Genomic DNA, 25,432 nt, shown 5'->3' on the forward strand with positions numbered 1-25,432 from the left:
AGTCCTCACTGTTGCCTTTGTTACCTAGGCCCAGCCCAGAAAATCCCAGGGTGCAGACCTGATAGAGAAGTCTGGGGAGAAGTGCAGGGAGAGAGGAAGGGGGGCGAGTAGAGGGGTGGCCTGAATCTTTAGAGATGAATAGCACTGTTTGCTCATTAGGGAGATTATTCCAAGCAAGGCGGCAGCCAGAACGCTCTAGTGCAAGCATCTGCCTGCTACTGGGAGACGATATTTATTGTTCAACCCTTCAATGGATGTAAATAAACATCCCGTCCCAGATAATGTTCCAATAAACAAACAAGCAGCTGCCAGGAGCTCCCTGGATGGCTGACCTTTGCGGAGCCCATCCTGCTGATGTTTTAATAGCAGTCTGCCTGGCAGCACACAGCCTCACCGTGCCAGGGATGGAGATAGGTGCCATGCTGAACAGTGGGTGGGCAAGGGGCCAGAGGGGCTAGAAGGAAGGGGCTGGCTGCCTAGGAAGATCCTGGCTGGAGACTGTCTGGGGAAGGTGAGTGGGGAAGCCTGGGTATCCGGAGTAGCACATAGTCAAGTCCCTGCTAAACCATGCATCGGGAGTAGTGCAGTGCATACTCCAGTGAAGTCCCTGTGTGGACCAAGCACGGATGACACTCAGTTGTTAAGACTAGTGTGGCTTCCTCATTGGTTAATATTGTAGTCCATCTATGTAACTGGGGGTCAGCTGCTGCCCTAAGACCCTAGGTGCCCACTGGGATCTAGTCCCTACCTTCTCTGTAGCAGTAGTACCTGGTGCAGCTGGTAGCCTCCAAGAATGTGGTCGCACACAGATGTTCTGAATGGTTGGGACCTCCTGTGAGTATCTGCCATATTTTGACTATCAAAGTATGGTGAGCTCTGCTGTGCAAAAGGCATGGCCAAGTGTGGAAAAAGAAGGTGTGGGTATACCAGTGAGGTAGATGAGAGTTAGACCAAGTCAGAACCAGGCCCATGTGGCTGAGTGTTCTCTCATGTTTGGCTGGTGCTTATAACCCCTGAGCATTAAAATGATGTGGACCAGAGGACACACTACGTTCTGCTATAGATGGAGGTTTCCAAGAGACTCTGATGTGTTGTGACAGGAGTGAGAGCCAGGCAAGATCTCTACCAAAGGCCTCCCTGGAGGATAGACACCAAGCCAAATTCTTAGCCAGCTTGCTTTAGGAACACAGAATCAGAATGGGGAAGAGAAGAGTCTAGAATGCTACTAGAAGAGTCTAGAATGGTTCAATATGGTAGCCCCTGGCCACATGCCAAATACTTTATATGTGGCTGGTCCCCATTGAGATGTGTTGTACATGTAAAATACACCCCAGGTTTGGATGATTTCATAGGAAAAAAAGAATGTAAAACATTTCATTAACAATTTTTGCTCTCGGGGCTGGAGATTTAGCTCAGTGGCAAAAGCGCTTGCCTGGCAAGCGCAAGGTCATGAGTTCGATTCCTGGTACTGGAAGAAAAACAAAACAAAAACAAAAAAAACCCCAAAAAACAAAAAAAAAAAAAAACAATTTTTGTTCTTGTATACATGTTAATATGATCATATTTGGGACATATCAGGTTAGATAAAATATATTTTGAAAATTAATTTTACCAGTATCTTTTTTAATATGTCTATTTTTTTAATGTGTCCAAATTTTAAATGACAAATGCGGCCCAACTTCGTGGCTCACATATTTCTGTTGTCCATCAATGGGTCAAAAGTATTCCATTGTTGTTCAAGTGAGTCCTACAACATCACCACTTCTTGCTTATCACAGAGAACACATTGGCACTTTGGTCTGCCCCATTCACTCTCTCTCCTCAGGAGAGAGCTGAAGGAAGACGACCATATTTTTCTACTTGTCATCTTTTTTTGTCATATTCTTAATTTACCTTCCTTTTAGGATGTTATGTAATCACCATTAATTTTGCTACTTTGGATCAGTCTTTTTACTGACCTAGGAGATTTTGTCTCCCACGGTGGCTTTTGAGTAAATCTACTATTACACACTGTGTGTGCTTTCAGTCAAACTCTCATAATCAGTCCCGCTGTGTTGGTAGCCCTGTCTTTGCCACACACATGCTGGCTACTTGCTGGCCTCGCTTGGGTGGCGCTGATCATCCCTGTTATACACCGGCCAGTTGGCCAGACCTCTCAGGAAGAAGAAATAAAAGCCTGTGAACACCTTCTGCCATAATATCTGTCACTCGGCTTTAATGGTGTGAAATCTGAGACCTCAAGATCCAGGCCACCCGCAAGGCAGGGCCAACACTCCCCACATTTCCTCTCCAGAAACTCGCTCTGAGCCCAGAAACAGCAAGCATTCAGCAAATGCGTGGCAGGTGACGGTGAGTATGAGGTGTGTGTGTTACTCCTCCTGGGATATTGGGATGTGGTTTCCTCCTGGGTGTCAACTTCAGAAATTTACAACACCTTCCAAACAGCCCGATTTACGTTCATGACCCGCAACTGGTCTCGTTACAGTTTCTACTTTTAAAAAACATCCATTTTTGTTGTGGTCCTTTCTCACTGCGTAGGTGATCCACACGTGTCATATATACCATGCAAACTAACAAATCTTCATGTAAGCTGCTGTTGCATGCTGCTTGGGGTGGCCTCTACATTTATGACTGACACAGCCACCACCAATGGTTTCCTTCCATCTCAATCTTTTCCTTATGGCTCAGGCTGTTCTAGAGTTACAAGCATTTGGATTATGTCTCTGTCTTATGAGGTTGGAATGAATGTGATATTTCATGTTCAAAGGAACTTGGATAGGGTGATGGCTCTGTTGGTCCGTTTGCTTTTGAAATCCCATTGGAATGCTGGCCAACATTTCATTTGCTGTGCCCTGAAATACTGGAAGTAAAAAGTGGTGATATCAGGTCTTATCCCCTGATCTTACCTCTTGCCTTGATCATCTAGCAGCTCCATGGTAGAATTTAGTTAGTTTTTGTTTACTCATCAACTACTTAGTGCTGGCCATGTCTTAGGAACTATGAGGAGCACAACAGGTGTGAACTATGCCCCAAGAGAGCTATAATCCCAGAGCTCTCTGCTCCTGTGACAGCTCCTTCCTCATTGTCAGCCCCACAAAGGTAGAACATCTTTCTGTGGTTCATCTCTATTGTTTGGCTTCTTACTCTCCCAAAGATTTAGAGTCAGCTGCAAATTTTCCTGCTACCTCCTCTGGATCATTTATAAAAAGCATTAAAGGGGCTGGGGATTTAGTTCAGCTGCACAGTGCCTGCCCGGCAAACACAAGGTCCTGAGTTCAATTCCTGGTACCAGGAAATTGAAGCCAGCAATCAGGAGAGCTGGGCTCTAGCCTGGCCTGACATTGGTTTACCATTGAACTTTGGGCAAGGCTCAGAACAGCTCCCATCTCAGTTGCTTCATCAGTACAGTGAGAATGATGATGCTGACAGTTAACACTATACAAACTTTACAACCATCAGATGAGACAGTGTTATTTAAGGATGCATTGCAAGGTATAAAACAAAAACATAAAGGCTCATTACTTTGAAAATTTACAACAGCATCTTCATTTATATGTGCATTCCTCTCCCTGAGGAGCTCTGGTGGATAAGGACATGGTTCCTTCATCACCCCCAGGATCATGTTTGTTTTAACATAAGCTGCTTGAACTCCATGGAAAGAGGCAGGTTTATATCACCAAGAGGACCTGGTTCTTGGGGAGCATTTGGCTCAGCCTGGAAACCCATAGAAGTAGGGACACTGGAATCCTTCAGACTCTGGTGTGCATTTAGGTCATGCCATTCATTAGAAGTTGGACCTTGAACAAGTTATAACTCTCTTGTACCTCTTGGGGGCAATATTAACTCCCACTTTGTGGAGTTATAAGATACAAATACCTAACACATAGTAGCTACCCAGTAAAGAGCAGTTCTTGTTATTTATCTATGTAAAGGCCCAAGAGCCAGCCCATTCCACCTAAACTTTAGGATTATCTATCACACATTCAGCATATTCTACCATAAACTTCTTTTAGCTATGTCTTATGAGACAGTCTTTCAGGAAATAAGTAAATTAGTGGTTTCCTTTCTGTTTTATGGAAAGCTCTGATTGGGGGTGGGGTGAGGAAGAAATGTCTTTCCAAGTGCACTCATATTCTAGCAGAGAGCAGAAGGTGGGGGATATCGAAGGCCAGGCCTGAAAAAATGTTTCCATTGGTGTCTCCTTCCCCTTCCCCTTCCCTCACCCACCCCTCTGACCCCGCCCCTGGTCACCACTGATGTCCACTACATCCAGGGCATTCATCTCGTTCTAAGAAGCACGGAAGTTGGAGCTAAATGATGAAGAAGACCACTGGGGCACTGAATCTTATTTCGTTTGGGGATCAGACCAAGGGCAGTGGTTGGGACTTAGTTCCACCAGAATTCCTCATGGGAGCCTGCTCCTGCTAGTGGCCTGAGATGGCTGGAGACGAGCCAGGGCTCAGTATCACTCTCTGCTGCCACTCCAAGGCACCTCCCAGCTGCAGATGAAGCCTTCCTGGGCCTGGGGCCAAGGCCATTGCTGCACAGTCAGACTTGGATGGTAATCCCAATTGGTTTTGCATGAACTCCCATTTCATTCAGATTAAGAAAATGCCTGGCCAGGATGGACATCTGGTAACTTAGGGGCAGGCATAGAAGGAGGACTGTGAGAATCAAGGCATTTTAATTTGCAGGATTATACATCTCTCTCTTTAATTATTTTACCCATATTTTTGTTGTTGTTGTTGTCATTGTTGTTTTCATGAGATTAGTAAGAAATCAGCAAGGAGGAGTCTTCATTTGTTTCTTTTTCCATTTTAAAAGTAAATATTTGTCAAGCCCAAATTTTTAAGCATTAAAATCAGGGATGCATAGAGAAAGTCTCTGGAATTATTTTTAAGCCTCAGCCACCAGGCTTTAGGTGGCATCAATCAGGAAGTAAATCTGGAATCCCCTAATCCCTCAGGAACAAGACCTCTTAAGTGAGCAAGATCTTTAGAGTCAAATCTGAATTGTAATCATGGCACCAGAGTTTTTAGCTCAGGCCAACTGCTAATGTACTTGGGTCTCATTTTCCTTAACTATTGTCAGTGTGTCAGTTATGACTTTTGATGTGGCAGTAAGATTTACATTGATTTAACAATAAGGAACTGCCTTAAGTAACTGGGAAGTCCCAGCCTTGGCAGGGTTTAGGGTGATTTGGATTCAGTGGCTTGATGAAGATACCAAAGACCAAGAACCAATCGTTTACCATCTCTGGGCTCCACTTCCCCTGCCTCCAGCTCCCCTTTCTCTCACAAGAGGGCTGCCAACAGATATTTAAGGCACATGCTTCTCTGACCCTATGGAGGGTGAGGAGAGATTCTTTCTTCCCCCTATCACGTGCCCTTGTTTTGCTCTGACCTAACCTATTGATGAACTTGTGCCAATTTTCTCTTGAGCACTGTGACAAAAGAGTGGGATTAAACTGATTTGTGTATGCTCATCAAGAATGACCCTTGGAAGCAGAGAGGGTTCAGTCTCACCTGGAAGGTGAAAGACAGAATGGAGGCTGGAGGGATCCTGCAAGTCATGACAAGAGAACACTAGAGCTATGGCATTAAGAGGGTAGATCAGTAACAATTATGTAAAGAGAAAAAAAAAAGAATCATGTGCAGAGTTATCAACCAGCATCTTATATCTAGAAAGCTTAAAAATAATGTTTAAAAGGGGAAAAAAAAAAAAAAAAAAAAAGAAACTAAAGCCTGCAACAAACCTAAAATCAAACACATAAACCACAAAATAACCTGGTATCAGAGTTTGATGAACTTAACAAAACACCAGCCATCAGACTTCTTGGTGACCCATTGTGATCAGTAATTTAGTTTTTCTGAACAATTCTATAGTGTGTTCTTTAGTTTTGTTATTCAGATCTCTAAAATTATACCGGGGTCACCTTACAGATTCCTGTACTGGTGGCATCTGATTGAGTTCAACACTCTTCCAGCTCTCAGCCAATCCCCTTCTCAGTGGCATTTGTTCCCATCTTATGTGGATGGTGCTAAAAGTTCTGCGCTGTGGTTGTGCTGGGTCTGTGCACAGGAGCCCATGATGATTCTAGAGACTGGTCCTGGGTCCAGATAAGCATTGTGTCAGGTTGGGAAGCCCCTGTCTTTTCCAGGTCTGTTCTCAGTGAGGGGTTGTGTGGACAAAAGTCTTCCAGTTGTCTGCATTCTGTCCAAGCAGTTCTAGGAAGGATTTATGAATGGCCCAAGGATGAGCTGCTCTCCTAAGTGTTCTTGGAAGATTGAGAGTGACTCGTGCCAGAAGTACATTCTGCTGTAATGCCCACATCCGCTTCTCTGTGGGCATGAATAGAACCTCTCGGAGGTTTCAGGGCCTGATATCTGTGTTAAAACCTGAAGCATAAAGTGGTATTTTTAGTGGCTGAAAAGAGACTACTTAGTGTGAAACTCATGGGGTTGACCCTTTGCCCAGTGCTCCTCTGAAGTGGGCAGTACAGGATTTGAATTCACATTGGCTTTCCCCTTCCTCTTCTCTGCAGATCCGAGTGGATGGGCCCAGGGGCAATGCCCTCCAATACGAGACTGTGCAGGTGGTAGATCATGGTCCAGTCCTTCGGGATATGGCCTTCTCCAAGGATCAAGAGCAACTCTACATCATGTCAGAAAGGCAGGTAAGTCTCTTTTGGCTCTGTTAGACATTTGTCTTGCAACTAAATACTAGCCTGTGGCTCCACAGAAACTACAGGAGGCCAGCTGCAGAGAGGTGATTTGATTTATTTGGCTCAGTGTGTATCCTTTCAGTTACTCTGCCTGGGGACTAGAGCTGGGTGTGCTATAACAAGGCTGAAGACATTTGAAATAGCAAAACACTCATGAATCTAGAACAAATCCACTAGCTTCAAGGTGATGATGTGTATGCATTCTTGGCCAACATTTGCTCTCTTTTGAAGAAACACGGTACATATGCCCAAATTGGTCCCGATTTCCCTGCACAGAGTATAATCTCCTATAAAAGTCATTTTCCTGGGTCCTGGAGGTCTGTGGTAGGCAAAGATTTATTACCAAGACAGCCTAGTTAATGGAGCATCCTGGAAGGGATAGATGAATGAAGGTTTAGGAAACAGCCTGTGGTAAGAAGAGATGAGACAGCCTGTTCTCTGAGCCTCCGTGTGTATCCACAACTGTGTGGATCTTCCAGCGGATCCATGAGGCCAAGCCAAGAATGGGCACAGTATCAGAATTATGTTGACTGAAAATGATCAGGAAGCAGTACATTTGGGCTTGGTTCTGGAACTCAGCTGGAACTAAGGAAGTTCTTCAGGAGTCCTGAGTTCAGACCAACAGTTGTAATTCTGCAACAGGCAAAAGAAGGTTTCCCCTTGGGAATTCCATATAATTAAGGTATTTCCTAGAGTCCCCTAGTTCACCACCCAGAATATTTTTACCCCACAATCCAGCCCAAGTGTGGATCAGTGCTGCTGTACCTCTGCTCCGTCATATCTGTGTCAGATGGGGCACCCCTGGGAGCTGTCCTCCCACCTCATGAATATGGATGCCTTAGCTCTGAGTGGCAGAGGCAGCAGCCATGAGGAACAGATCTCCCTCTTATTCATCTTCGTTAAAATGGCCTGAACTCTCTGAAGGAGCCTGCTGACAGAGTCTGGATTGTTCTGTCTGTGCCCTCTCTGCAGAGTGGGGATGATAAATTCCACATTATGCCACCCACAGGGCTTGTGCATTATGCCTTGGCAGTTCACAACAACTCCACCCTCCCTAAGAGCGCAATGACATCTCCTCTCAGTGTGGGGATTCCTCATCTACTGGCTTCAGCCACACTGGGACCCCTCTGAGGCTGCCGTGGTTGGGAATGGCCTCATTGCCCTGAGGTTGGAGATGCCTGAAATGGAGTCAGCAGCTGGGGGCAAGGCTGTCCCTTTGTCTGTGTTCCATATTTTTCTCAATAGGGTCCCCATTTCCTACTCCATACCTACCTCTGGGACAATAATAGTTAAGGGGAAACAGCTGTCCTTGGTAGGATGAATCTTTTGGGGAAGACCCAACATCTGCACATGGCACTGAGCATTTTGAGATTTCTTACCAGACTTGAAAGCCAAGATTTCTGAACCTAGGACTTAAAACAATGAAAGACTGGCAAAGATAGAAAATAAAAGCTGATAATACAGGTTATCTTGTATTATCTGATAACAGAGTCATAATTTGGAACATTTCTCCTTCCTCAAGGCCCTCATCTGGACACTTGCTTTCTAGTCCTTAGCCAGCTCCCTTTTCCTGGTAGTATGGCCATTACCCATTCAGGCTCGGTAGTGAGGCATGCTGGGAGCTCTGTGAGGATATTGGAAAGGAGAGGAGAGCAGGAACGGAGAAGACTGGAGCTTCCATCCATTCTAGAACTGCTCCTCACAATCCCAAAGCCCTACCACCTGGGTCAACAGTGGTGTCCACTGGTTTTGTGGATTCTTCATGTAACACAATGGTTAAACACACAGGTCTTGGCATAGGAATATGAATCTTGGATCTACTATTGTGCTTTCAAGTAATATCTTGAGCTCTTTAGAGTCAGCATTCTGCACTGCCATACGGAGGTAATAATCATATGGGACGATGTTCTAAGAAGGAAGGACAATAAGGCATATATGCTTAGAATCAAGCCTTGCCTTGAGTAAGTGCTTTGTAGATGGAGAGACTCTTGTGTTTTATGCACTGCAGCAGGGGTTTCAAGTCACTGCCTGTTCTCAGAGTTAGACAGGTGCAATAATTCAACTGGGGTGGAGCTCAGAAGTCCAGGTCAAAGTGAAGGCAGGCAGGGAGTGAGATCCGATCCCAGTGAATGGTATATCAAGAACCAAGGCTTGCTACACTCAGTGGGCTTGCAGAGAGGAGTCAAGGGCAAGAACAGCTTGGGGAGAATACCTGGGGATTCACTGGACCCAGGATATCAACACTAACTCCAGCCTCTGTCTGAGGTTGGGTCTGCCACCACTGTGATAGGACACCATGATAGGACAGCACGCTTGCTGAACCAAGTCTGCTGGATAAGTGCAGATGCTTGGCAGTGACATCTGTCCTTCCTAAAAAGCACTTCCCTTTTAACCTGGCTAATGTTTGTCTTCCCATTGTTAGCCATGCTGCCACATTCCCCAGTGGGATCCTCCTGTCCCAAGGTCAGACAACTGCAAGAGCTCTTCTCAGACCAGGTTCTAATGATGCCCTTATCTCTCCCCAACAAGACTTTCAACAGCTGAGTATGTCTCTATACCTTTTCTGCCTGAATCTCACAAAATATACCGTTCATCATTTTTAATGAATGCAAGAATTAATGAATTAATGAATGCAAGAATGAACACACAGAATTGGAAAAGAAAGGAACTGACACAAAATAACTATTGCTCATATTAATTTTCAAGTTAAATATTAAGAGACTATAGTTCAGATAAGTGACGCATCTTCCAAACTTCAATGATCTACCTATCAGCTATATTAGTTTGCTCACAATGCCATAACAAAATACCCTAGAGTGGGATGCTTAAAAACCAGAACTTTATTTACCTAACTTGAAAGCCAAGATATCTTAATATCCTCTTTTAACTTATTTGTCTCTTTAATGAGCCAATCTCTGAATTCACTCACATGCTGAGGTGCTGGGAATCAGGGCTTCAATGGATAGGTTTAAGAGGGGACATAATTCATCTGATAACATCATCAGATTTGGCCTCCTCCTGGCTCTTTTAAAGTAATGATTATATTTAATTAAGGTTATTTTTTCAAATGATATAGCTTACTTTAACTGTGTCTAAAGTAGTAATACATATTTGAGGTGCTGGTTGTACCTAATGTACATACAAATAAAATTATTAGAATTTTTGACAATCTGTACCTGTGTGTACACAAAACTGTCCTTGCATTTCTTTGGGAACCATTGATGTGTTGACTATAGTTTGAGTTTTTACATTTAAATCATGGATTGCAAACCCAGACCTCTCCTCTTCTGGCTGAGTGACCTCAGACAAGTCATTCAACTTCTCTGTGTCTTGACTGTATCATCTGTGAAATGAGAATAATAGTTGTTACTTGCTTCATTTGAAGAGTTTGAATAATGCAAGAGTGATATCTGGTCACCTTCTGATTATATTTTCTCTATGTGAGGTCAAGACCTAAATGTTCTGGAAATATGTGTTTAATGACATTGAACACTTGAGTTCATCTCCAGCTCACTGCACTTTTCTCTAAAGGATCAAGCAGTGAATAGTTTAGGGCTTGTAGAACACATGGCCTCTATCACAGGTAAAGCTGCAGTAGACAATACATACACAGATGGGTGTGGATATGTGCAATGAAAGTCTGTGCCTAAAAACAGGTGGCAGTAGTTGTCTGACCCCTGAGTCAGTCCTGTGGTGACAGCACAGTGAAGGATGACAGTGCATTGGAACCGTTGGTAGAGTTACTGTGATCAGAGCACTCAAAGACATGCGGTGAGGAATGTCCTTCACTGTTAAGATCCAAGCTTACAGCATGTTATATTTAGATATAAAATGCTCCCCCAGGGCTCATGTGCCCAGAGGTGGGGCTTTTATGAGATTGGGCGAGTTCAGGGTGGTATGGCTATAGACAAGATGGGGCTTTTGGAAAGTAATTAGATCATGGGGCACTGTACTCATCAGTAGATTAATCCACTTATGCGCTCAAAGTTGAATGCACTGTTAGGGATGGGGCCTCCTTTAGAGCATGACCTGCAAGGGTACGTTCTTATCCCTGGCTTCTCCCTTGCCTCTCTACTTCCACGAGCAGAGCAGCTTTCCTCTGCCTTACCCTTCCACTATGCCATTTCTACCTTGGACCCAGCCAACTGTGGACTAGACCCATTGAAACTATAAGGCAAATAAAACGTTTTTGCTCGAAGTTATTGGTGTCAGGTATTTTGTCCCAGTTGCCAGGCGTGGTATATGCCTGTAATCCCAGCACTCAGGAGGCTAAGACAGGAGGATCACTATAAGTTCAAGGCCAGCCTGGGCTATATAGTGAGTTCAAGGCCAGCTTGAACTACATAGTGAAACCCTGTCTCATAAACAAGCAAACAAACAAAGAAGAAAATACAAGACGTTGCTGTAAGACCCACATGTTGGATTTTCTCAGTCTCCTCTTCTAGACCCACCTCCTCTTCTTTCTATTCTATTAATATTATACCTGTTCCTGAGTCATATCATTCAGTTCCATCACTTTAAACACCACCTGGTCTGGGTGCTCATGTATCTCAATTTCTGTGTTCTCTCCTGACTCACCTATCCAATTGCCTACCTGACATATCCACTTGTACATCTCACAGATCTTCAGTTTAACATGTCCAATACTAAATTCATCTCCCAACCCGATGCCCCATGCTTGTACTCATCTCTATCTCAGGTGATTAGATGATAGTCACCATGCCATTCAAGTAAGACTTGATAGTCACCCTGGCTCCTTTCTTTATCCCTTACCCCACATAGTGTGTCAGGAAATTCTATTGGCTATTCAAAATATTTCCAGAATATGACCATCTCCCACTACTTCACTGCCATCACTATGGCTAGAGCCTGAGTATTTGCAATACACCCCTTGAACTCTTCTCCTTGCTTCTGTCCTTGTCTTTCCAGTACTTTCTCAATGTAGTGTTCAATCTCTTAAAGTTCAAGTTAGGTCCCATCTTTCTTCTGATCAAATCCCTCCACTGGCCAAAGTGCTTATGAAGATCCAGAAGAGTCCATGTGTTTTGCTCCCCTGAGATGTCTGACCCACCATTCTTTACTCTCCCTCTTGCTCTCACTGCCCCCCTTTCAAAGTCAGGGCAGGGACAAGCACCCTAGACACAGAGATGTCCCATGTGACAGTCCTTCCATACATCAGGGATACTGCTGCTCAGGATCTTTGCCCTCATTGTTCCCTTTCTGTAGAGTTCTCCTTTCCAGAGAGCTACAGGGCTGACTCTCCTCGGAGTCATTGCTTGCAGGTTCCCCCAGCACTCGGGAATTTCCAACCAGCCTACTCCCTAGACCCACCCTTCTCATCATGCTCTATAACTGGACACTGAAGTCCACCATAAAACAGCAGCAGTGTCTAGGTTTGCAGATCGACTCTTGGCTCCTGACACTGCAGTGTGCTGGTCTGAATCACAACCCAGTAGGCCTGTGTTAGCATGAAGGGCACCTTTCCTAACAAGGAGCATTGTGTCAGAGAGAGCCTGTAGCAGATGCTCAGCTCCACCCCACAGTTCACAGATCGCCCACTCCTCCTTTCCTGGATCTTTTGAGATTTGCAGCAGGGCAGTGTCCTTTAGGCACAGGTCCTAAAGGACCTGTGGGCCCTGATGTTGTGCCCAGTGGGAGCAGCACAATGGCAGATGGAGAGAGAGTAGACAAGTGGCAGAGTCTGGAGGCTGTGAGCAGGCTGCAGAGGAGGTCATTATTCTGCTCTCCCACCACCAATGTCTTCCCATCACTCTCAGCATAAAGCCCTGTTCCAGGAGCTCTGTGTGGACCTCCTCCCCACCCTTGACTCTTCTTACACTAGCCAGAGCCTCCCTCCTGTCCCAGGACCTGCTGGGCCCCTTCCTGCTGCATACTTTGTCCCCTTCACTAGTAAAGCCTTCTCAGTCTTCCTGGCTGGCCCCTCTCCTGCCTATAACTTTTCATCAAACACAGCATCAGAGAGGCCTCTGCTAACCACCGCTTGCAGAGCATTCCCTACCTTCACATGGTAGTTCCTCCCATCTCATCATTCTGCTTATTCCTCCCAGTGCCTTTTTGGTTTCTTTCCTGTCTCTGTGCACTAGCTCAGAAGTCCCTGAGGCAGGGACCTCGTCTCTTGACCACTCCCTTGTGTCCCGCACCCACAGCAGGGCTCCAGCGTGTTCCTGTGGAATTGATGAGAGTGAAAGAACCGTGGGCATCCCCACTCCTGAAGGCAGCAGCCCTTCTTTGGAGCCCTCTGCTTCTCAGCTGGGCTGGGGACATCGGCTTGGAGATGATGCTGAAGACCTAGAGATGACAGGACTCTGGTTTTGGTAAACAAGAGAGTTAGGGTTTTCCTAGCACCCTAGAAGCTTTCTGGGTCCTGAGGGTGTTCCTCTTTACCGCAGGCTAAGAAAGCGGGAGCCGCACCTCTCTTCTAAATGATCTCCACACCTGCTGTTCCCAGGTTCATTAGGAAAGGTTCGCTCTGCTGTCTCCATCCTCCCTCAGACTTACCCTGTCCACCATGGGAGATGGAGGTTTTGACAACTGGGGAAGTTATTTTGCATCACACTGTAGTGGGTATAAAGTACATAATGAACCCATAGTTCCAGAGTGTCACCCCACTGCTATTTGAAGCTTTCTCTGGTTCCAGACTTCCTCCCCTCACATGCTAAAAGAGCCCACCTCTAGGCCAAGAGAAAATGGCTGGGTGGTGGAGGGGAAGGAGGAGGAATTGTATGGCTAACAGAAGTAGAGAATGCGTGTGTGTGTGTGTGTGTGTGTGTGTGTGTGTGTGTGTGTATACACGTAGTCATGTAATGCACACATGGGTCTGTGGCTCTAGACAAGTTCCTAACCCTCTAAGCACCTCCTTCATTCAACCCCCATAACCATTTTTGGATCTCCTACTGAGTCAGGTGATCCAGGCACTAGGGACACCATATGGAGCAAGGTAGACAAAGTCCTTGTCTTCAGGCAGATTACTTTCTCGATAGACAATGAATGGGTGATTTGAGGTAATGAAGAATGACTGATGTTGGATAATGGTGTAGATCAGTGATGGTGAACCTTTTAGAGATCAAGTGCCCAAACTGCAACCCAAAACCCACTTATTTATCACAAAATGCCAACACTGCAACTAAATCTGAATACTGAGGTTTTAGTTTAGGAAAGCAACTGTTAGCCAGTGTTTGGCTGCAGAGGCAACCTGGCTCACATGCTGACAGAGAGGGCTCAGTGGGCCCACTGTGGTGCACATGCCATAGGTTCATCACGCACCAGTGTAGAAAAGTGAAATTGACGCAGGGGTAAGTGACATCCAACAGACCAGAGGATGCTCTCTGAAAGATGTTGTCAGAGAAAATCTCCCAAGGCAAGAACGTGTAAGCAAAGAGCAGAAAGTAGTGCAATGGCACTAGGTGATGTCAGGGGAAAAGTGACCCAGGCAGAGGGAGTAGCAAGTGCCATGGCCTGAGATGGGGATGTGACATCTGGAGATGCAGAAGGCCTGCCGCCAGGCGAGAAAGCAGGGGGTGGTGAGCAGTACCCTTGGAGAGAGATGTCCAGTCAGCAGCCTCAGCTGTAATTTGTAAAATGGGGATGTAGCCAGTAGGAGTCATCTCCTAGGCTAGTGACAAGGATTCAGTGAGACAACTGCACATATAAGGTGCGTAGCTCTGTGTCTGGTACCAAGAGAACATTAACTTGATTATTTGCAAATTGTGCAATTCTGGAGCCAGGATGTCGTTGCTACTTTGTGGCTATGTGAGTTCTTCTCTAGTTCTCACTCTGAGCTCTGCTTTCTGTGGACACCTTTTCCCGGAGCACATGAATGCCTGCTGTGGGATATCGTTGTCATTTTGTAATGATTCGCCTGTCTCTTTCAGTGTCACGTTTCTCTCTTTCTTCTATAATTCTGAGCAGCTCTCTGGCATGCCCGTGTGTGTGTAGGTATACACACACACACACACACACACACACACACACACACACACGCTTTCCCCTGTGTCTGTCCCATATGTCTCTGTCAGCTCCTCTTGCTCTGTGCACACATGTGTACATGTGTGGTGTGTGTTTACTGGAATACTGGGACTGTTTACACATACTGAAACCACTAATAAACACCTGCCAAGCTGGTAGGAGAGAAGTGAGAGGACATGTCAACAAGGAGATGAGGTGACAGAGTGGGCATCCTGGGACCCTGTAGTGACCCCTACAGGGAGCAGCAGCTGACCCCAGACAAGGCGAGGTAAGTCTCTTCTTTGATAGTCCCAGAGAAAGTGGCAGGTTCTCAGTACATTTCCACATCACTTCCATCCCTCTCCCCAACCCCTCCCTGCCTGCTAGCCAAAGGCTGCCAACACATGTTTCTGCTTGCTTGGGATTTGCTTTCACTTGTGTCTGGGTGAAAGCCATGTCTTATGGTGCCCTTTGTTTTGCTGACTTCCGTTGAGAGTGATCTGCTTCCAGGTGCCTGAGGACCCCCACAGCCTGTCCTCCCTCCTGAGCTGCTGGCACTAAAGCCCCAGCTATGAACCAGGAGAGCACAGAGGCCTTCAGGAGTCACCTGCCTTCTGAGCTACCTGGGAGAGCAGGGCCAGGCAAAGTCAGCTCTGCTGGCAGCTGGGGCTGATTGATTCATTCATGTGAGAGGAGTCACTGAAGACCTACTATGTGCCATATTCTAGCTGCAGCTTAGGAATCCAAGAGTGAAGAAACAGATAAATATCCCTGTGATTTGAGCAAGAGGAAGCAATCAGCGTAATAAACAAACCGTGGAATCACTTAGCAGGCAATGAGGACTACAGAAAGGGAAAGCAAGCAGTAAGTGACATCAGGAGCACTGGTGGGGTGACAGCGGAGTGACGTTAAACAGAAGGTGCAGAGAAGGGATCCAGAGAGGCAGAGGCAGCCATGAGGTGAAGGGACCACACGTGGTGTTCTTCTATCCCCTTCTTGCTTCTCAGAGTTTATGTTCAAGTTCTTTGCTCAGGATGTCAGATAGAGAGGTGGTTAACCTGCCCCAAGGGAGGGAAGACATGACTGTGACTTTTGCTATGTTGCTTGAGAGTTTCTGAGGCATGTACAATTCACAGAGCAGGTAGGATTGTGGTGCAAGAAAGACTCATGCCTCTTGGGGTTTAGATCCCCTCCCCTATACTAAGGATGTCTCTGTCATGTCTCTGGCCATGGTCCTGTCTTTGTGCCTTGATGTCTCTCCCTGCATCCAGCCTGCCTCCCAAGGATGTTCTGAGGTGGCTAACTTCATCCTGACCATCTGCGAGGTCTGCAGACTGATTTCACAGAAGACACTGCTGCCGAGATAGTTTCTATAGCCAAAGGTGGAAAGATCCTGCGAGAACGCTTCCTACTCTGCCATCACTGGGTCCCCGGCTCCTCTCTCATGAGGTGTGTTTGACAGTGACAGTGTTGCTGTCTTTCCCCAGTCCTTTCTGTCACTGCAGGGAGCTGAGTTGTCCACTCTGGTTTGTGTTTGGATGGCTGACACTGTGACAACTCGTTTGGACGTTTGCTCCTGGCACCCAGACCGGGCTGTGTCTGATAGCTCCTGGGAGAGCGAACTTGAAGCACAGGCTGAAAAGTGAGTGACAAGAAACCAAGCCACCTCAGGCATTTGCAAAAAGAAAAGCTGTTGTAGCGATTCGCCCAATTTCACTCAGGTGGCAGCCTCCCTGCTGGTCTGGTGCAGATTCCGAAGGTTCCCACGTGTCACTGCCGGGATCTTCCCATTTCTCACTTCTTCTCAGTCAAGGCTGAACATCTCCATTTTACCACAGCAGAACCAGAGGGAGCAGGAGGCAGATGCTTCCTCCTTGGTTTCCTGTGATCCACAGGCACTGGTAGCCTGAAGTCTCCAGTGATCCTCAGCCCACAGAACTGGAAGGTACATTAAGCCTGCACTGGGGGCAGCCCTGTCCTGCTGCCCTTGGCCCTTGGGACTGGTGTAAGGGACTTATACAGAGTCCCCTAGCGAGTTAGGAGAGGAGCCAAGCTGGGAGCCAGAGCTCACGTCCCTCTGCAGGGTCTTCCCCAGCCCCTCTCTAGCAGAATACACCAGGCATTTTCCTCTCTTTCCACCAGGGAAGTTACACACCCCATTTTTGGATGACAAAGCACACCTTAGAAAGAAGAAAGGACCAGCAGGGGGTGGGGTGGCAGAATGGAGCAGTGAGGAGATGACAGTGAGCATTCAGAGATGACCCTCCACCTGGTGAAGGAGGTCACTTGGATCAGGCTTCCCTGGTTCTAGATAAGAGTCCCTTCCAACATTTAGTGCATACAGAGCCCCAGGCAGCGCTGGCCCCTGCCCACAGAGTGCCAGGCAGTGAATCAGCCTCTCTACCACCACCGCTATCCTTTTCCAACACATATGCTTCTCAGTGACCTCACACACAGGCAGAAGAGTCCCTAGCATCTGAGCGCAGTTCAGTCTGGTAACCTCCCTAGGAGGAGACTGGTTCTTGGATGGTTCCTGGGGGTGACTGGAAGGCAAGAGTGTAGGCAGGCTGGAGACTGGTTATGAGTAGACCATGAGCTTGGCATTTCATCCTTGCCCCTCCTGCTCACCAAATCTACCACCTGGAACAACTCACTGAATCTGTTCATGCTTCAGCTGTGCACAATGCAAGTGATAAAAGTGACCTTTTGGTGCTTTGGGGATTAAAGTTAATATGGGTGAAGTGCCTAGCAGGTGGCGGGCTCCTAGTGAGTTGTGGGCATTGGCATCATTGCCATCATCACCATGATCATGGCTACTGTTAGAAAATGGATTATTGCCAAGGGCAGGGATGTCTAGACAAACCTCTACTTGGTGGCCCAACCCCAGTTCAACCCCAGGCACCAGCTACACACAGGATTCCGTGCTTCTTCTGTCTGTTTTGTGCCCCATGGAAAGTGCAAAGATACAGATTCCCTTCTCATCAGTGAGGGCTGGGAGCCTGTATCTCCCTCCCTAGCCAGAAAGCTGTGTCACCTTGCTGGGGCTGTGTGGGTATGTTCTTGTCAGTCTACTTCCCCACATAAAATTATTTTACTATTGAAATTATTGTAGACTGAGCCCTTGAGAAAGATTCTGGTGCCTCCTTTTCTGGGACATCTAGGGCAAATGGGGCAATGGCTTGTTCCCCTGCTCTTTGCCCCAGAACATGATGGCTTATAAGGGTAGAGTACAGGAGGGGATGAGGGAGAGGAGTGGAAAGAGAGAGTGACTATGAGGGCTGTGAGTAAGAAAGCTTTAGCAGCTCTCTTCCTGAGCTCCATTAAGCATCTGTGTCTGGCAATTTCCCTGAAAGTTGTTCCTACTCCTAACTTACTGTCAGCATCCTGTTGCTTTTGGCCACTCTAAGTGGCATTTTTAAATACAATGACCTGTAATATTCCACTTATCAATGTGTGACAAGACTCCACAAGGTGGACACCCAAAGCCAGGGCTGTACATCTTCTAATTTTCTTCTCCATCCCTCTGTGTGTATTTATTAAGTGTCTGCTCTATGCCCAGCACAGGGCTAGGCACTGTGCAGAAAGAAGGGCATGTCCTGGATGCTCGGTAAAGCAAGGGGGAGCAAACCCAGCATGAAACATCTTGAATATAAATGAGTCCTGCCAAGGGGATCACTCGGGAAACCCAGCTTTCTTGAAAGTGGAGTTAGGGTTGAGGAGCAAATGACAGTGGCTGGGAGGCACATTCTCTTCATGTGTTCCAGGGACTCTGGTCTGGAGGACAGTGCTCTTGGGGTGTTCCCCAAGACTGCCGTTCATCCTCAGTCCTGTGAGTGGCCTGGAAAGGTGGTGCAGAAGACCAAAGTCCTCTGGATGCAAGTGGTTAAATTCCATGAGTTGTGATTGACTAACACTGGAGTTCTGTAGGAAAGAGAGACTGGAAGCAGCAAATACTTTTAAGTAAATTGTGCACTAGTTTTGAATGTTGATGAGACGTTTTCCAAAGTAAATTAGGTGTGTGTTCATTTATGCCATTGTTCAAGATGACTACTTGTCGTTTATGTTGTCACGTGACTTTACAAAATACAATATTGGTATAAAAGGAGAAATTACAAATGGCAGAATTATATCACTATGAGTCTTTCAAGTGCATTACTAGTATTACAAGAAGACAATGGAGACATGAATTTGAAATTGACTCGGATGCAGATGCGATAGTTTCAAGGCAATGTGTACTAATGGAGGGGGAAGCGACCTGGATACTATTTAAAGAAAGTTGAGCAAGTCGACAAAAGGATGTATGAAGAAGTGCAGACCATATCCTCCTCCAAAAGGTTCTAAGCTGGTTCTACAGCTTCACAGTTCCACATGGAATGGCTCAAGGGAGAATCAGAGCCAGAACCACACCCTCTACTTCCTGGCCTTAGCTTTGCTACTTGACCTTGGGCTACTTATTTAACCTCTGGATAGTTCAGTTTTCTCCACAATAAAATGAGGATATTTCCATCACCACTGACCGAGCAGTTACCATGAGTAAATTAGAAAATGTGCATAAAATTCTTAGAGCAGTACTTGGCACATAATGAGGGTTCTATCAATCTTAGCATTATCTTTATTATTTCAGGTATGCTATCAATTGTTAAAGGGTATCCACATTTCATTGGGTAAAAAAATCCATCTGTAATGTTTTTCCTTTTTTTCCACAGTGGGTATGTAACAGCTTTAATTTAGAAATGGCCTGTCCCAAATAGGAATTAAAATCTGATTTTCAACATAATATTTTACTAGTATGTGGGGGGGGTTTGTTGTTACTAAGAATCAAACTCAGGACCTCACACTTGCCAGGCAGATGCTGCGCCACTGAGCTAAATCCCCAGCCCTAGTATATGTTAATGATACACCATAAATACATTCACTGTGGGCAACTGGGACATAAACATGTCTCATCTTGATTATTTTTACTTCCTCTTCCCCTTTCTTTCCTCCTATTCTCTCCCATCCCCAGAACCCTTTCCTATCTCCACCTAGTCTATCTCCCTATTTCCTATCACCTGTCTTTTGTTTTGTTCTTTGAAGAATTTATTCTTTGGGTTTCTTATGTGAAAGAAACCATGTCATATTTAACCTTCTGTGTCTGATGCACTTCACTTAACATTATGGTCTCAAGGTGCATCTACTTACTTATAAATGATTCGTTTATCCTTCTTTATAGCAGAGTAATACTCCATTGTGTATAAATACTGCATTTTCTTTTTCCATTCATCTGTTGATGTATATAATAGGCCACTTGCAAGATTTAGCCATTATGAATGATGATGCTATAAATAGGAGTATGTATGTGTTACTATACTATGATGTCTTATGTCTTTCAGGAAAGTACCTAGAAGAGGTATAGCTGGTTCAAATGGAATTTCTATTTTTGGCTTTGTGAGGAATCTCTATGCTGACTTCCATAGTGGTTTTACCAGTTTATCTTTCCACCAGTAATGTAGAGTGGCTCATTCCATCATGCATAAACCTACTCCTATAGCTTCCAGGTCATATTAGACCCCTGTAATTTTGGTGCCAAGTGTGATGGACAACAGCTCAGGTGTCCTCCATTAGTCCCATGTCCAGTCCATTCTGTCTCACAGCCTAAATCAGCAAGTAGTGGGGAGTCCTAGTAGATGGGCAGTACCCAACCTGCTTTCCTCACACCCTGCTGGTGGTGGGGGACACCACTCATGCCTGAGGCTACCTTCAGGTAAAAAGAATGGCCCTTTAAGAGAAAGCTCTGCTTCCTATCCAGAAGGCTGGCAGCTGAAAGTTCCCTGCCATTGAGATGAAGAGACAGAGTGAAAGGGTGCAGAGCATACAGTGTCAGCAAGCTTGAGCCCTAGTTCTTGGCCGCAGTACAGGTCTAAGCATCCCAATTACCCCATTTATAGTTCTCAGAGCTAATTCTCCAAGGTTTTTTCTTTAAGTTTCTTTGACCACATACATCTGGGGAAATCTGAGTTGAACGATATCTTGACTACAGCACTTCTTAAGAGCATTTAGTATGCTAACAGGAATTACTAGTGTCCTAGCTCTTGATAGGGTGACCAATTTAGGAGACAGTGTCCCTCAGATGCATCTGACTTCAGCACTCACTATTGCAGAGCACGCAGAGCTCTCGGTGTATTATGGAGCACTAGCTGGGAAAGAGTTGTCTTTCCCCAGCTCCTGCAGTTTCCTGTCCCTTTTCCTGAGTGGCTTTCCTTGACTTTAGGCTGGATCCTCATTACTGTAATCCTTTTTCTTTTCTAGGAATAGGCTGACATCTTAGTTGTAACATTAGTGATTCCAGTAGAAGGAGAAATCTTTCCACCAGTTCCTCAAGGGCCCCCCAAGAGGTCGAGGCAGCTGATCCCTTTGCTAATCCCTGACATTTTGTTTGCTAATATCACAAAAATTCCCAGGACTTGATGTCTGCATGCTAGGACTGTAGATCGTTTTTCAGCCCCAAGCTTAACCCCCAACCTTGATCTATCTGTCACTGTCCTCTGAAAGTCGTACATCTAAAACTGTTACAATCTTCCTCTTACCTACTGTTATCATTCAGAGTTACACTGTTTTTTTCTGGGATTAATAGATTGTACCACTTTGCATTTTCTCAGATGGCTTTTAAGTGCCACTGTTTATTTTCAAATATGTATTATTTTATCTTCAATAATTAAAATTGAACACTGATGATATAATACAGGAGACTATATTTATGTAATGTTTTACTCCAAAGTACAAAAGATCAAAGTCTAAAACATTTAGTTTTCTTTGTTTCCCTGGCATAGTGGTCTTCAAATGCATTTTGATATTAAGAGTCATTAAGGATAACTAAATGGCATAAGAATAAACCACTAGAACTCCTATTTTTTTAAGTTAAAATAAGAAATTTGACTGTACTCACCTAATATGCTGTTAATACTGGTTACTATAGCCCTTTATCTTAGTTATTTTTCCCTTATTGCTGAGACAAAACACCTGACACCCAAAGTTAAAGGAGGAAAGGTTTATTTGGCTCACAGTTTGTAGAGATTCTAGTCCATGATTGACTGGCTCCAAGGCAGGGTAGCACATGGCAGAGCAGAACAGTTCATGATGGGCAGACTGCAGCAAAGCAACAATGGAGGGAAAGACAAGCCTCTTTCTGCCCCTTATGCTGTATGCAGGCTACCTGCTCTAAGGTAGGTGTAGCACTCACACCCTTAATCCTAGCCAGAACTAAGCCAAACCAGTAAGTGGACTGATTTACTAATTACATACCCTTAATCCCAGCATCACACACTCTAAATTCAGCCACTTGTGGAAAAACCCCATCTAAGACTGCATGAGGCTTTGAAGGGACATCGAGATACAAACTATAACACCCTTCCTTGGTCTGTACCATTTATGCTTGGACCTTGGTATAGCGGTACCTTGGTACTTATTGTTCACTGGTTCTGGGAGGTGTGGTGAGTACCAAAAATGATGATTATGAAGAAAATTGCTTTGGCTGGAAAGGGCAGCAAGTCATGAGGCAACTGACACCAACAAGTTCTAGCTTGCACATTGAGTACCAAACAATAAGTACTAGGATAAAATTCTTCTGTCAAAATGTGTCCGGTATCAAATTTGCTGAGTTTCAAAGCAATAGAGTACCAAGATATGACTATTCTAGGCCAAGCACTCATGTATCAAGAAGGCATAGAGAGGCAGAGGAGCTCCACATTGTAGAGGGCTTGGCCCTGCCATTCTTACTGGATGATTCAGTTACAGAGTATTACAAATTTGCAATTTATGTGTGACAGACACAATAAAGGATGTGAACACAGTCCTTCAAATAGTATCTTCATGATACTCTGCAATAATAAGGAAGTGACCATGCAAATTTTTTTTCTGTACAACACAGACGTTTGTGGCTTAAGGAAACATAATTAAAAATTTTTCTTTTAAAGGAACCAAAATGTTTCACATTTGTTGACCTTTTCAGTTCTGACAAGCAGCTGTCAGAGTATGCCACTTTGCTGATAACTTTGAAAACATAAACACTTAATCTTTCCCTTCAGTATAAAGGTAATGCATTAACAATGGGTAAGGAAGTAAGTACATTTAGACAGAATTTGTGCCACAGAGAGACCATTTTTAGGGAAACAAGGATGTATGGAAATATTTTTATTCTATGATTTTGTGGCTGGTAATGAGTAAGTGTGACACTTAAAATTCATATCTAAATACTTTTAAAACCGAGGGACAAAATCTTCTACCTGCTCAAAAATCTTCCCAATGAAGAAATGCAGAGAATTTTGACCCATTTGTTAAAAAAAGTATATATAAAATTCAGCACCTTCCGATTAGTTGTAAGAACGACTGGTTGACATCAGAAGAGATGGAAATCTACCAGCTGAATTTTAACAAGTCTTCATTTAATTGGTTCGTGAAACTGAAAAGATAAAAAAGAAAAAAAGAATAACTACCCTGAGTCAGTCAGTAGAGCCCACAATACATTTCTTTGCATCTCTGTGTCTAGATAAGGTATACTTTTCCATTATGATGGCAATTAAGGAAAAGAATTGAAATAAATGAATTCCTAGGCCTCAGAACCTCTTATCACTAAGTGCTAAACACAGATTTTAAAAAATAATGAAGCCTACCCCAACATATCACTCTTACAATATTAATAATATTCTTGGTGATAGTAAAATGTTTTGTATTACTCATTGATAAAATAAAAACTAAATGCTGTTTTACCTTTATCTAACTTCTTTATTTTCTAATTTTCTGTATGTTTGATAGTGCAATGATGCCAATAAGGAGAACATATGTATCTTTTCTTTAAAGAGAGTAGTAAAAGGAAAAAAAAAAGAACAATAGAAGCATACCAACATCACAAATATAAACAAAACAAAGCAAGCACATTAAAAGTGATACAGGATTTCAACACAAAATGATAGGAATTAACAGTGGTTGTTATATTACACATTGTTATCTTCAACTACCTTACTCAGATTACCAGAGGTAAGAATGGAAGACTGTTCAAACCATTAAAGAGAATAAAAAATAATTATTAGATAAAACATTAGAGATAATACAGAGTTTCACTAGATAAGAGGATAGGAATTCACCAATGGTTGTCCCCATATATATCTTTTAAGTAAGTGTGCATTGTAAGTATAAGCTCCAATTTCCTTTTTTCTGGAGTATGCAAGCAAAACCATTTGGAGATCTCTGTCCATTAGAGCATATAAATGTGAAGCTTCTTTATAAATTAATCTTATCTCAATTTCTAATTTTCATTTTGCTATTACTTTCTAAAACTGTCTTTTTTATGCCAAGAGTTTGTTACTTAAATTCAACTCATAAGGTCATAGAGCATACCACACCTCAGAATGGATGGATTGTGTGTGTTAGTTTATTAGGGGGAATGCCTTCTAGGTCTTTCCAGGGCTCCCTGAAGAACATAGGAATGCTTTTTATGGAAGTGACCATAAAGAATTGAGATGCTGCTGACAGATAAGGTATCTCGAGACAAACAGACAGCATTATCCTGGCACCTTCATTAAGGCATCTATGGAAAATAAGTGCATACAAATGTGGGAAGAATGGCCAATGAGTTTGAGACCAATTTCCATAGATATGAGTGTGTCTGCCCATGGTGAGTCTTCTCTTATCATGTCTCCCACTTCTCTTTCATTTCTTTCTTCTCATTTTGTTCCCACTCTATCCTCAGCCATGTACTGGTATTCCTCCCCATTCTTGTTAATTTTTATCTCAGTCTCTTGTCTCACTCTTTTCCACATTCATCTTCTGTTTTCCCAGGCTCTGGGGAGGAGGGGAGCTGGAATAGGGTCAGGCCCGTGTTTTTCAAACTGCTGGTCATGACACATTAGTGAGTTAAGAAATCAATTTAGTGGGTCACAAAATCAATTTAAAGGGTCACGACCAGAATTTCGTTTTAAATGGAATAAAATAAAATCAAATAGAACAGTGTCCATCAAACATAGTAAGGATAAAGACTATTTGTGCTACTGTATATGTGCATGGAGATATGTCTGAGGTTTCACCGTAAAACAAAACTCTTGCCATGAGACATGCTTAGCATGGAAACTGCTGGTCCAGGGATCATGTCTTATGTATGTTGACAGTATGTGGACTTCAGTTTTGGGCATCCAAAGCCATGCTAATGTCATCATCTGGCTTCCTGCTAGTTTTTATTCAAGTGATTCTTTTCAATTTCAACAATTTGGTTTCAATAGTTCTTTATTGACAAGTTAATAGGTAGCTGTGGGTAGCCGGTAAGTGGTTGGATGCAGAGTAAAACTGAGTGGATGCAAGCCCATGTCTTGTGAGAGCATGACTTCTGAGTCTCAGGGTTCTCATTTGTGGACCAGATCGATGCTTTCTAACCTGTCACTTTGTTACGGCACCTATGAAAAATAAATGCATTTGTACATCTCAAACGGAGGTTACTTCATGGCCACAGCAGACCAGGCTCTAGGAACACTATCGTCGGTGAAGGGGTCACCAGCATTTCACCCAGGATTTCCCAGCTCCCCACTGGCCCAGAGGATTAATAAGGTGACACAGCCATCACAGCATGTCCCATTCACCCCTTGGGAAGCACTGCCTAGATGATCACAGCATATCATGCAGCCTTAGAAATCTTTGTCCTTTGTAATTTTATGTATAGGTCTCCACACCGGGCACATCCAAAGATACAGATGACAAGAATGGCATCCTCTAGGAGCT

The 25,432-nt window shown here is 44.4% G+C and overlaps 1 protein-coding gene across 2 annotated transcripts in view; it reads left to right on the forward strand.

Moving 5' to 3' along the window:
- Plxna4 (plexin A4) overlaps positions 1–25,432 on the forward strand; it is a 433,053-nt gene that overhangs the window by 274,923 nt on the left and 132,698 nt on the right. For both annotated transcript variants that reach the window (XM_013510647.1, XM_005377544.2), the window contains exon 4: positions 6,545–6,676. In XM_013510647.1, the coding sequence (XP_013366101.1) occupies positions 6,545–6,676 (132 nt within the window). The remainder of the gene's footprint in view (positions 1–6,544; positions 6,677–25,432) is intronic.

This window comes from Chinchilla lanigera, unplaced genomic scaffold (genome assembly GCF_000276665.1).
Source record: "Chinchilla lanigera isolate Chin_1 unplaced genomic scaffold, ChiLan1.0 scaffold00009, whole genome shotgun sequence".
In the NCBI taxonomy this organism is placed as follows: Eukaryota; Metazoa; Chordata; class Mammalia; order Rodentia; family Chinchillidae; genus Chinchilla; species Chinchilla lanigera.